The sequence below is a fragment of the Sinocyclocheilus grahami genome, unplaced genomic scaffold, assembly GCF_001515645.1.
Source record: "Sinocyclocheilus grahami isolate Dianchi unplaced genomic scaffold, SAMN03320097.WGS_v1.1 scaffold429.1, whole genome shotgun sequence".
Lineage (NCBI taxonomy): Eukaryota > Metazoa > Chordata > Actinopteri > Cypriniformes > Cyprinidae > Sinocyclocheilus > Sinocyclocheilus grahami.
Genome location: NW_015505608.1, coordinates 114,078 through 127,880, shown reverse-complemented (window position 1 = coordinate 127,880; position 13,803 = coordinate 114,078). Strand labels below are relative to the sequence as shown.

The 13,803-nt window shown below is 38.4% G+C and overlaps 1 protein-coding gene across 4 annotated transcripts in view; it reads right to left on the bottom strand.

The window, feature by feature from the left end:
* The window catches only part of LOC107551675 (epithelial discoidin domain-containing receptor 1-like), a 45,216-nt gene that overhangs the window by 5,117 nt on the left and 26,296 nt on the right, over positions 1-13,803 (bottom strand). For 2 of the 4 annotated variants that reach the window (XM_016233370.1, XM_016233373.1), the window contains 14 exons: positions 13,125-13,353; positions 12,878-13,025; positions 12,654-12,756; positions 11,700-11,886; positions 9,553-9,802; positions 7,627-7,740; positions 6,878-6,925; positions 5,953-6,113; positions 4,998-5,199; positions 4,284-4,397; positions 2,460-2,755; positions 2,168-2,295; positions 1,143-1,340; positions 796-1,060 (listed from right to left, as the gene is read on the bottom strand). In XM_016233370.1, coding sequence (XP_016088856.1) covers positions 796-1,060; positions 1,143-1,340; positions 2,168-2,295; positions 2,460-2,755; positions 4,284-4,397; positions 4,998-5,199; positions 5,953-6,113; positions 6,878-6,925; positions 7,627-7,740; positions 9,553-9,802; positions 11,700-11,886; positions 12,654-12,756; positions 12,878-13,025; positions 13,125-13,353 — 2,443 coding nt within the window. The remainder of the gene's footprint in view (positions 1-795; positions 1,061-1,142; positions 1,341-2,167; positions 2,296-2,459; positions 2,756-4,283; positions 4,398-4,997; positions 5,200-5,952; positions 6,114-6,877; positions 6,926-7,626; positions 7,741-9,552; positions 9,803-11,699; positions 11,887-12,653; positions 12,757-12,877; positions 13,026-13,124; positions 13,354-13,803) is intronic. The other 2 variants (XM_016233372.1, XM_016233371.1) reach the window with 2 other exon arrangements.

Sequence of the window (13,803 nt, the reverse complement as noted above, 5' to 3'; positions counted from 1 at the left end):
TGGCAGCAAGTCACTGTTAAGTGAGTCATTGCGAATGAACCGAATCATTTAAACGGTTGATTTTTCTCAGACGCGCAAAACAGCGCTGTGTTTGGAATGTTTTCTGTTGGCGAAATAATGCAAAAACAGCCAATATGCTGTCTAAAACGTAAGTCTCTTTATATTAACTTATTGTTTATTGAACTGTTGTATAAAATCAATCAATCACATTTGTAACCCTGCTGATTTATTTATTTTTAAACGGCACTCTGCGTGTGATATTAACTATATGAATTGATATAAATATATACATTTTCCAACCCCCTTGTCTTGAATTATGTGATCATTCGTAATGCATGTTAACAGACTGAATCATGCAATGAAAGAATGCACTCTAAATGCGCACAGCACAAAGTTAGTCTAACCAGACTACATCACGTCGCGTATGCGTGCACTTTGTAACTTAGGTGTGTTTTGTTTGGTTTTTGCAATATACTCGATAATGTCATGATGTCTCGCGAGTTCAGTATTTGCGCTAAACCTGCGCAGATTTGGCTTGCATGAACTTCCCAAAGAAATTAATGAGTGAACATAACTTACGAAAGTAACCCGCCAAATTGGCTAGTGATTTGACAACGTTACCCACCACAGCTGATTTTTACCCGCATTTGGCGGGTTGGCGGGTGTTAATTTCAAACCCTATCATATAAAAATTAATAATAGAAACACAGATGAGTCAAGCTAATCAATAAAAAAAAGTTTGTCACTAATATTCCTGTGTATTTTCATTTATTAGAGCAAACATATAGTTCTCACCATGAGGATGCACTCCCATGCCATCCAGCGAATAGGCAGCACAGCTCGTCCCTGTATCCTGTAGTAATCGCCAGCATAGAGGTTCCTGCTCATGCCAAAATCAGCTATCTTTATCTGGCGCTCTCCGCCGCGGTCCTCCCCCTCACCCCTCTCTCCACCCACCAAGCAGTTCCGTGTGGCCAGGTCTCGGTGCACAAAGTTCAGAGACGACAAGAACTTCATTCCTGATGCAATCTGACTCGCCATGGAGATCAAAGCTGGGTAGCTGAGACAGAGAAAGACATTTAACCTTTTACATAATATAATTACTTTATGCTGTCATTGTACTGCTCTGTGTGTTTGTGTACCTGATGGTTGGTGTATTATGTGAAGGGCCGGTCTTGTCCAGCAACACTCTATGAGAGAGGTACTGATTGAGGTCGCCGCTCTCCATGTACTCTGTGACCATACACAATGGGTCGCTGCTTACACACACACCCAGCAGGCGGATTATGTTCGGATCCTTCAGGCGAGATAAAATCTTCACCTCCTTCAGAAAATCATTCCTGTTGAAAGAAAAGCATGAAAAGAATGAGAGAGTAACAAGAGAAGGGGAAAGAACAGAACATTAAAGGGAAAGTTCACCCAAAAATTAAATTTTTTTCCTTATGTTGAACACAAAAGACAATATTTTGAAGAATTCTGAAGAACCAAACAGTTGGTGGCCCCACTGACTTCCACAGTAGGGAATGAAATACTATAGAAGTCAATGGGACCATCAACTGTTCGATTTCCAGCATTCTTTTCAAAATATCTTATTTTATGTTTAACATAAGAAACTCATACAGGTTTGGAACGACATGAGGGTAAAATTATGACAATTTTCATTTTTGGGTGAACTATCCCTTTAGGATATGAAGTGTATGAAGAATTTGTGTTTACTACAGTTTTATAAAATACACAACAGGTATTGTTTTACAGGTGACAAACTTTTCCAACCAAATCTTAAAATTCTTTACAAAACATATGCAACAATAAGGTAATACACCCTCGTACGTCCCTCTACACCCAAAGTGTACTAATATATCAGGGTTTTTTTATTTACACAAATTAACTTTTTAATTGCTCAAATGGCAGTTCATTGAGGCATTCAAAATTGCATTAAAAATATTTTTAAAAAAGTAATAATTAAAAATAAAAACGAAAAGAATACCAATTAATAAATGATTCTTCTTTTCATTCATTCATTCATATCAAATCAAAGTTAAGTAACATTTTTTTGTCATGTTAAAACATGACTTGCATTGTTAAGGTCAGATGGAGTAACATTTCAATGACATAATATTTATAAAACTATAATAATAATATATTTTTTCAATAATAATTCAGTTACCTGGCATTTTTAGAGGCATCTGGCCTTAAAATCTTCACAGCCACCAGCAGAGGGCGCCCTTTCCTGACATTAAATGGGAACTCAAGGTTTGCGAGGTCCTGAGGGTTTTCAATCTCACACAGATGAACCTATAAGGAAACATACAATAAATAGCTTGTTATACAGGAAAGAATATTATTTACAAAGACTGATTTTGGCCACAAATTAAGGTTTTTGGAATAAACATTTCCTTAAAGCAAATAAAGGTGTTTTTATTTGTAATTTGTAATATTTATGTAATACTAAATTATACCTCTCCAAATTGTCCTTCTCCCAGTTTTTCTTTGAATAGAAGTCGTTCCCGTGGCAACTCGGGCAGTGGTGGACAATCAGTGGGCGTGGCTGAGAGGGCGGGGATTGCATATGTATTGTTACCACTAACGCCTTGCAGACTGATGATGTCAGCTTCTGCATAATGAGGAACGCTTCCCCCAGCTCCGGAAGCTTCTCCATAATGAGCTGCTGACAGGCCAGGGGGCGGAGCTCCGGGGTAAGGAGGCGGTCCCTCCTGAATTGGTAGGCCTTTATCAACCATATCAATAGCACATGCTGAGAGGAAAAAAACGGTACAGAAGAAAAACTTAGAATAGAGAGCTATTCAGCCTTATGACATAATACTAATGAGTAATTATGAACCACACACATGCACTTAAACACTCACATACACTGGAGAGGACACATTATGTACACGCATACTGTGAAAACACTAACATACTCCTGTGGGCTCATATGGTACCTCATCCCTGACAAAATGATAAACTACCATTTTGTTTTTTTTTTGGCCCTGTAGACTTTGAAAACAAACTCTTACTTTTGCTCTCACTAATTTGTCCACTGACAATATGAAACGGTGGACATACTACTGTTTAAAAGTTTGGGGTCAGTAAGATTTTCTTTTGAAAGAAATTACTTCTGGTTCAGCAAGCACAAACATTTGATCGAAAGTGTGGAAAAAAATCTGTCAAATAAACGCTGTTCTTTAGAATATCCTGTTCATCAAACAATCTGGTTGCCACATGTATATTAAAAGGACAGTTCACTCAAAAATGAAAATTTGCTCTTAATTTACTCAGGCCATCCAAGATAGGTAACTTTTTTCTAGTAAATCTTCTTTACTGTTCTACTGAATAAAAAAAAAAATGGATGGCCTAAGGGTGAGTACATTTCAAATGTATTTTTTGGGTGAACAATCTATTTAAGCAGCACAACTGTTTCAGTGTTGTTAATAAAATTGCAGCTTGAGAACCAAATCAGCATATTAGAATGATTTTAGCTTTGCCATGACAGTTAAAATGTAGTTATTTTAGACTGTAATAATGTTGCATAATATTTCAGTTTTTACTGTATTTTTTATCAAATAACTGTAGCCTCGATGAGCATTAGAGAAGTTAAATTATGGATTGTGTTTAATACCATTTTGTGGTGGAAATGATTCAACCCATTTAAAAAGTCAACAATATCTAATTAGGCTTAATATTTTCCCAATTTTTTTATCATAAAAGATAATTTAATACAGTTTTAGAAATTAGACAAATTTGTTTGTCATTTTGTTTTCTTCACACATCACCTTAAGCATTCCACTGACTCTGCCTCCTTGGTAAACAAGTACATTAAATCTTAATAAATGTTATTATTTGCAAAAATGTTTTTGAAAAGTTGAGGATTTTTTTTAACTGAATAATTAATGTTTATTTCATTCTGTTAGATCATCTTAGTTTTAAACATGCTGATTCATACTCTTGTGGTGGATTTTCATATTCCAGTATTGAAAGTTTACGTCTGGAACAAGATTAAACCCCTACAAGCTTCCAAGACAATTTTAAATGTGTCTTTCAAATAACAAAAGATACCATTTTAAATCTTTTAGTTTTAATAAAAATCAACCCCAGAGACATGAAAGTCCCAGAAACACTTAAAAACACCCTTTCATGAATGTTTAATGTCCTCTGTGCTGTTCTGGGGCCATTATATCACTCTAACCGTTACCTTTAGGACTTCAGGGGACTTTAACTGCGCCCTGGGGAGGACACCACCCCTTGCCCCTTTATTAGGGCAAAATGAACCCCCTCTCTCTTACCCTGGGACAGGTTTTGGGGCTTTTCTTGCTGGCTGTGGCAGTTTGTCAGCCTGTTGGGGCCATGTGTCAGGTCAGACAGGAGGAGATGATATGCTGGGTTGTTTAACAGCAGTGCTAGGAGGACACACACAAATCCCACGGACACACGAGTCCACGAAGGGCACGACAGTATGAGCGGTCACCACACGACAAAAAACGTCACAAAATGGCACAACCACAACCAAACCACAGCACAACACAACACAACACAACACGAGACGACAACAACAAAACACAAACAACAGGGCCGTTAAGGGGTGACAGAGCAAACCAGTTACATGTGAGATGCACAAACACAGCAGGCAGTGTTATCACTGATAATGACGCAGGCTGTTAATAATCTTTTCATTGGTCAGTCCATTATGGGACATTCGTTTATGTTAATTAATGTACGAAAAGAATCATACAATGATTAAAAAAATGAAGTATCATGAAAGCAACTATGAAAGGAAAAACAGGAACATTTGAGTATAAGTGGGGTTTGAGTGAAATAAAATCTCCCTCCTTCCTCTCTCTGTCAGATAGGACAGTGGCTCTTTGTGTTTGGGTTGTGGATTGTCCTAAAGTACTTTTTCTGATGTCGTTTTGGCAGTGCTGCTCACTCTCCGTGGTGACCCGGGTTCCTGTGCGCTTACTGAGTGAGGTATGTGAATGCTGAGTGTGCGTGTGTGTCACCTGTGCTGTCACGTTGCTCTCGGGGCCGCAGTACAGTGCTGGGCTCCTGGTATTCTCCCTCGCGGTCCCGGTCGTCAGGGAAGGTGTGTATGCGCTGGTAGCGGCTGGAGTATGTGTGGGTGTTAGTGTTATTGATCACCACGTTGTCCGATGGAACTGAAAGATGAACCCGCAGCTCGTCACTGGAGAGGCTGCCTTGGGCCTGGATATAGGGAGACAAAATTAAAGAGCCATGAAATCAAATTTGGAGTTTTGTGGCATTTCGTCCATGCCTGTTAGCCATCTGTATGCTAGTATACTCCTAAAATGCTATAACAGATAAATGCAAATAAAATGCAGTTTTCTATTCTGAGAAAACGAATCAAACAGATAAACTACAAAAATATTTTGTTTTCATACAACAGTCTAAAAACAGGCCTGGCCGATATTGGTCATTTTCAAAACCGATTTGCCTATAAAATAATTTAAATGCAACAATTTTGTCAGAGCCCTTGTTATTCTTAATTTTGATACTCATTTTAATTTTTACACCAGACATATAATATCGGTTCAAAATATAGGTTACCGGTCTACTTGATCTGTAATAATCGGCATCGTCCCTAAAAAACACATATCGGTCAACCCCTAAACACAGTAGTGGCATTCCTGAATTAATCAGGATGAACCTTAATGTTTTTGAATTAATATGCTGACTGAATAATTGAATGACTCATTTATAAAGATTTTACTTGATTTGGTGATAAATTAATCAGTGTTTTTGAATAAATCACCTCAGTGAATGATTCAATGACTTACTAATAAAGACAAATCACTAATTTTATTTCTACATGAATCAGTGCTTTTGAACGAATCAGTAGAACAAATGAGTTAATGACTCACTCACAAAGACATTGATACAAACACTGAAAAGTCCCAGTGCTATTAAACTGTATAAAAACACAGTAAGGAAAAACACCTTGCCAAGTAGTTTCTTCCAGTACTGCCTCCAAAGTATGACAGCTATGACAGCCAATAGGAGCAGGATAATTCCAACCAGGCAGCCAATCAGGATGGCCGTGTTGCTGCTGTCATCTTTGGCCATAGGTAAGCCCGCCCTCAGAGTGACAGCAGGAAACTCTGTTAAAACCAAACACAACAGTTTTATGATTAAGTGTGCATGTTAGTGTAATGCTAGTCTGACATTACAAATGATTACAAACACTATAAATGAGGCATTTAAAGACCTACAGAGTGTTTAGAGAGTAAATCCAAAGCTTATCGGTCCATTTAAGCCACCTTCTTATCTTAGTTCTGGGTGAGGCAGTAATAAGTAAATGCCTTCATGGTCACTGACACACTTTGTGTGATTTGACTTGCTTTCTTAGCTTTCTTATACACTGTGTGTGTGCGTGTTCTTATGTTGGTAAGTCCAACATACGTAAGTCCTCAAAAACTCCCCAATTGTTTTTGGGGACTGTAATAAGCTTTGAAGGGAGTAAATGAGCTGTGAGAGTGGGCACAGTCCTAAAGTTGAGGGAACTGAAGTTAAATCAAAGAGGGACAAGAGCAAGGACAGCTGGAGCAATTCCACAAAGATCCTTTATGAGTTTGGCTATATGAAACACTCAAAACAATAGAGCATTCAAGGGGGGAAAAAACATCCGAATCATGCAAAAAAACATTCTCTCCAGGCTTCAAGATTGAAACGCATGCACACACACAACAACCAACCACATATTCAGGGGATTTTATTAGGGCAGGGTTTTCAATTGTAAAGAATTTTAGAGGGGAGCATCATAAAAGGCCTCTGTACTGGTAAACATGCCATAAAAATCTAAGATGTAAGAACAAGTATTGAAGACGGTACTCTTTTCTTCCCCTTGTCCTTCTCTCTTTCTCACCTGTTGGTATGCTGCTGGGCAGCAGTGAAGTAATGGTCATGAGGAGGTCTGGAAAATGAGGGTGTACAAGTCAGCAGAGGGAGAATTAGAGAGATAGGGGTGAATGACATGGGAGTGCTGAAAGATGAGGGAGGGCAGACTGTGAGGATGGGATGAAGCTAGGCCTTTTCAGTTTGTAAGGATGCATTTTCTCAAAAATTCTCCAAATAAACCACATAAATAGGGTTGGAAATCAAGAAATGGTTCCATCAGAAAAAATGAAACAAGTAAAATTTTATTTATTGATTTTTACATATTTAGTATCATTGGTTCAGATTTTTTAAAATAAAGAGTATTGTTGTAATTAAGGGTAGTTTTATAAGTAGGCTTTTATTATGATTCATATATATTTCCACACAATATATTATATATTACATATATTAAAATAAGTAGTTTTGTTTTTGGCTTGTACATAGCAAAATACATTCCACAAAAACAATACAACTTCACACACACACATACATATATAATACGTGTGTGCTTATATGTAAAGCGGTATCGTACTTTTACTAAGTATTCTAAAACAATTATCGGAATGGGCAACATCCAAAAATACTAAAAGTATCATAAAAAGAAACATTACGGATCCAAAATCATTAAAATCTTTGCGATTCCATTCCAATACCATAACAATCAGCATTAATGCAACAATGGCAGGGCAGTGCATTGCATACACACTATGTGGAGGGGTTGTCATGCGTCCAACTCACCGGTGGGGCTGCTGGTTCCGTTTGCGGGGCTGGGGGTTGGAGGAGAAGTAGCATTGAGAGGACGAGTGCTGGAGGAAGGCAGAGGAGGAAGGATGGATCCATCCTCAGATGGCACTGGAGACAAGACAGAGAAAAGATAACGGGAGAAAAGAAGGAATTAGATAAGCAGGCTTTATCTCGGATACAGCATGAATATTGATCATTTTGGCTCTTTGCCTTATCTACAGACCCATCAAATACCGGTCTCAAAGTGAATGCGACACAAAGCCTCACTTTTTCTCCAAATTACTGTTGTTAGCTGTAAGTATCCATGCAAGCCACATTGATTTGCTCATATTTTGGTTGATATTGACCAACCAATCAGAACCCAAAGTCACACACTGGATGGGGTGTAAGGATGAGCGCAAAACATTCAGAGAGAAGTAGAGATCGACCGATATATTGATATTTAAGCATTTTACCATAATCGGATATTGGTTTTGTAATATCGGATTCACCGATAAACACCGCTATCTTGTGGGCGTTTTGAGAATTGCGTGCAGGATCGCCATTGCAGCGCGTCTGAGGGGAGACGAGACAACAACAACGGCGTGCAGGTACTTGATATAGTTGCTATAGTTAGTAAACTTTATTTAACATAGCCATTTATGCACAAATTAGATGCATTATATAAATGTATGTAGTTTATGCAGCTTGGCTCTAAGAAATAGAGACCAACTCACGGAGTCACGTAAAATAATCTGTCAATTTTCACTAATAAACATCTAAATAAATACAACTCTATGGAAATTAATTATTTATTATCGCCGCGAGCGATTGCAGTTTGCAACTGCATAGATAAACCGTGCTGTCAGCAGGAATTTCATAATCTAGAAGGACAAAAACATTATTAATAATTCTGATATAACATTCCAGTTGAGAAATGCAATAACATACGATGTTTTGTTTGTTATATTCCAATATTCCAGAGAATATTATTCAGTGAATTAACATTATCCAGTGAATTATTCTTGACTCTGTAGCTATTAAACAGCTTATAAACCTACTAAAACTGTAGTTTAAAATGAAGTTGATATGACTCCTGTCCTTTATTTATTTTCTCCAGACATTCTACATTTATTTTGCTTATTGTTAATATTAGTGTTGTTGCTGTTGATGCTTTTTATAAATAAAATGTTTTTATTGTTGTAAAATAAAGATTAAATTTAACATGAAAGACTGCTAATTTTCAACACTTAAAAAAAAAAAAGATGACTGAAAAGAGGAAAAACCAAAGTGAAGTATGTTCTTACTTCACTCAGTCATTTATTTACTTTATAACAGTAAATAAATACCGGTTCTGCATATCGGTTATCAGGCACATAATCATGCAAATAATTGGTATCGGTTATAAAAAAAAAATCAATATCGGTCGATCACTAGAGAGAAGTCAAGATTTTCTTTGGAATGATGTGGGAATATTTGCTTTGTGGCAAAGGATCATATTATTCATTCCTTTCCTTCAAGAAAAGACATCTTTAACCAGTCTAAGCTGTTTTTGTTGGCCTCAGCTGGATTTGGGGCACTCTTCAACTGGTAAGGCTGGAAGACCAGCTTGCCAACTAGCATGCATACACCAGCTTGACAACACTGGGAAACCAACTAAACCATTTCAGACCACAACATCAGGCTGGTTTAAGATGACTTAGCAGGGTTTTTACACAACTCTCTAATAAAAACTCAACCATCAAACTGCATAACAGGAAAAAATCCTACAGAGCTGAGCAAAGCACTCTTTCTTCTCACTTTGTTCTCAAATCAAACAGCTATGTAATAAGTCTGATACATAATAAATTGCTACTATATACTTGAAAGTGGCTGCAGAAGTTTAATGCTAATGAGCCAGAGTACTTTGCTGTGAAAGGTCAGGTGTGTGGGTGTTCATACTCGAGTAGAAGCTTATCTCGCTGATGAGGAGCCAGCGGTCACTGAAAGAAAAACGGCAGCGGAGAATTTGCGCCGGTCGTCCTCCGAGTGGCAGTGAGATGGTGCGGGACGAAGGGTCATGTAGGTCAGACAGCGGCACTTGAAGACTGAGCGCAGGTTCCGCCCACGGGCTCAACAGACTGGCCTTAAACTCACACACCACTTCATTGAACACCCGCACATGCTGAGTGTGTCTGTGATTACTGTGCACCTGAAACACAGACATTAAAAAAAAAAAAACTGCAATCAGACACATCAAGACTGCAGGGAACAAAAATAATGAGCAGTGGAAACAATGGAGAAATAAACAGAAGTTATTACTACACAAATGAAGAAAAGAAAAGGAAACAGGGAGCGAATGAGAGGTGGAGGGCAAGCACATATATAATGTGACAGGTTAGACATTAATGGTGTTGTTAGGTCAACGTGTAACTGCACACATGTGTGCAAACGCTTACTGATACATAAAACAAAAACTGCTACAACAGTGCTGGAGGTTAATGCATAGCCAAAGCTATCATGGTGACACCTCATAAGTATCTCTCTCACACACATATACGCCTTGGTGGGCTGCCCTGTAAAAATTATTTTGTAAACAAAAAGATTGTTCGAGTATGTTCTACAAGAAAATACCATTTTCAGTCTTTCTACTTAAAAATCTATTATTTGTGAAATTTTATAGCACTTTCTGATTGAGAACCGTTTTAAAGTAAATCCAACAATGATTTATTCTCAGTGTGTGGCAAACTTTGCACTGGAGTTCCTGAAGCAATGGGGGGTTGATTTGTAGAGGAAAAGTGCCGGTGAGGCTGGCGGTATTCCGAAATGGCAGGAATACAGCTGGAAATACTTTAAAAACAAGGGTCTGGGAAAGTGAGCACAGGGAGGTGACATAAATCATCTCGCAAAGGCACGTGAACAAGCGCTTGTTGTTATGGTAAATGTTTTAATTTTAATTTCTTAGAATCTTTTGGGAATCTGCAGCAAGACTTGCAGGAAGCAAGTATTAAAAGGAAGTGTTCAAAACAGTGGGAAGCTGCAGGAAAAACAGGGCGACATGGGAGGATGATGGCGTTTGTGAATTGTGTTATGCCAGAGAGAAATGAATGAAGAGAATGCTCTCTCGAGACCGGAAAAAGCCAGAAGTGGTACAAACAAATTTGCATTCCTAGTCAGAAAGACCCTTAAAAATGACAATGCACTCACACAAACACACATATATGCAAATAACAAACTAAAGAAATAATTATGGCGCCACAAATTGGATGCAAAACACTCGGATGCCTCTCAGAATCACACACACGGCCAAAAATGCAAAGCCACAGGCAGAAAGACGAACAAAAACAAATCAAATGTTCATTAAAGGGTTGAAGGATAATGACAGACTCCTGAGGGCAGATTTACTGAGGCAGAGCTTTATTACTGCCCTACTAACTGACTGAGATGAATTCTGCGATAGTGCTTTCCGTCTGGCATAGTGGAAAATTGAAGATGAACAGCAGATCATTTACTCACCCTCATGTCGTTCCAAACCTGTATGACTTTAGCTTTTTTTCATCTGCAGAACACAAAAGAACATATTTCGAAAATATATTTTTTATGTTAATGGAATTCAATGTTATTTTGGACCCCAATGACTTTCATTATTGTATGGACAAAACCTGTTATTTTGTGTTCCGCAGAAGAAAGAGATGAAGATGAGTAAATGACAGAATGTTCAGTTTTTGGGTGAACTATCCCTTAATGTCACTCTCTCGTGAACGCACGTACGTCAGTTAGCGAAAGCTAGAGATTAAGTTTTATAAAGTTTTAAATATGGATATTTTTCTTACACAAACACAATGCTTCAACTTCACAAGGTCTTTATGAACCCCCCAGAGCCGCGTGGAGTACTTTTTATGATGGATGGCTGCACTTTTTTGGGCTTCAAAGCTTGGAAGAGCCAGGATATTTTTAAGATAACTCCGACTGTATTCATCTCAAAGAAGAAAGGCATATACACCTAGGATGGCTTGAGGGTGAGTAAATAATGGGGCAATTTTTATTTGTGGGTGAACTATCCCTTTAAGTGTCCAAACATATTTTGGGCTGCTTGTACACATACTGACCTGCATGGTGTGAAAGACCCGTGTTTTCTCGAAGTGAAACTCAATGTCAACAGTGGGCTGGCCCAAGGTTTCTCGATTCCAGCCGACGTAATCATATCCTGGCCACACTCTCAGCTCTTTACTCTCCATGAAATCATTCCCACCTAAAACACCATCACACAACTGGCCCAATCCTCCGAACATCACCCTACGGAGAAGAGAGAGACATAAGTCATTAGGCATGTGCACACACATACACACAGATGCATGTACTCACATACATGTTGGAATTTCCCATGCATACCCACATCTGGCTAGTGTCAAACATTAACTTAGCTATTGCAAACAGTTCTGCTCCATTAAAACACATTTGGGAATGTTTCTACACAATATTCGTCAACCCCACCTGACATATACACATACATACATGAGAAAGGGCTCTGGACTTTAACATACATCACAGAAAATTAAGCCTGACAGGAGCAGGTGAGATTTGAAAAGTTTACCTCAGCAAGTTCTCAACTGCTTGTTTCTGACACACAGCATGAACCTATGGCTGTGATCCAAGAAATGGTTGGTTTTTTGTCTGGTATTTTTTTTTTTTTATATTTCAAATCAAGTGTTTTGTTCCATCATTGGTTCTAGAATGTGCATTCTTCTACAGTTCTAAAAGACTTTGCAAGTATGATTCCAAATGTACTCTGAGCCAGTTCTTTTTAGCAAATCAAAAACATACAAACGAATGACTCTTATGAGTCAATTAAGTGAATCAAACACATCCAGCTTATGACCTATTTGATTTGAGAAAGTTGATGATTAAAAATTATATTTGATGGTTTTAATGTGATTTTAGTTACTAACTTCATAGCACACATGTACAATTTTCATGCAGATATGAAACACTTGCAGGAAGTATGAAATTACATTCTTAAAAATATGAGAAGAAACAAAGTTGAGTGTGTGTGTGTACATTACCCTGCCTCTTTACTGCCATCATAGATGGAGTCATTAAGGTAGACAGGAGTGTCTGACAGGTCCATCACATGACCCACAGGAGCGGTGTACGCCTTTAGTCCGTCTAACAGAGAAGCAGCACATCACTCAAAGGTAAACATCATTCCATTGCAAAATGTGCCTGGTGTGAATGTAATGGTGTGTGTGACCAGGATGATGGATTACTTGTCGCGTGTTGGACTCACCCTTCCAAACACAACCATAGAGTTCAACTCTTAGACACACGCTCATCACGCGGTCCGCCAGCGGGTAGAAGCGCACCATGCGCGCTATGATGGGCGGACCCAGGTCCTTCAGGACCACATCATATGTGTTCTCGTTCCCTGACACCACCTGAGTCAAAAACAACACAGAATAACTGTAAAATATCTAAGATCCAAATTCTGCTAACAAAACTTGATTATTAAGGTTCAATGGGGGGGGGTTACACACCTCCTGTCCCCAGCGGTCCTTCCACGTTATCCAGTGTCGTCCATCACGAGAGTAACGCAGCCGGTAACTGCGTGCAAACTCCCGCCCGAGTCCGTCTGCATGGCGACCCTGTGTGCCCACCAGAGACAGGAAATGAAGCTTGCGCAGATCCACCTGCAGGTACTCCGAGCCGCTGGGAAACACTGGACCAGCTGGACACCACGCCCCGTCCCCCTCTCCAGTACTCAACCTAGGACAGGACACAAACATAAGCATTATGTACATGCTCAACTACATATACACAATTACAATGGTACAATTAATTATCCTGAAAATAACACCACAATGCAAAAATTATCAAACAAATCTCATATAAAAAAAAAACTAAGCAAAACACCACAAAACAAAAACACAACAACACAAAGAACAAAATGCAACACAACAAAACCTAAACAAGCAAAACAAAAACAAAAACAATTCAAAAAGCAAAATATAAAATAAATTAAAAAAAACACCACACAAGCAAAATACAACACAACACAACACAAAACAAACCAAAACAAACAAAGAACAAAACACCACACACAAAAAAAACACAAAACAAAAACACTACAACACAAAACAAAGTAAAATACAACAACACACAACAAACCATAACACACAACAAACCATAACAAACAAACAAGCAAAAGAAACAAAC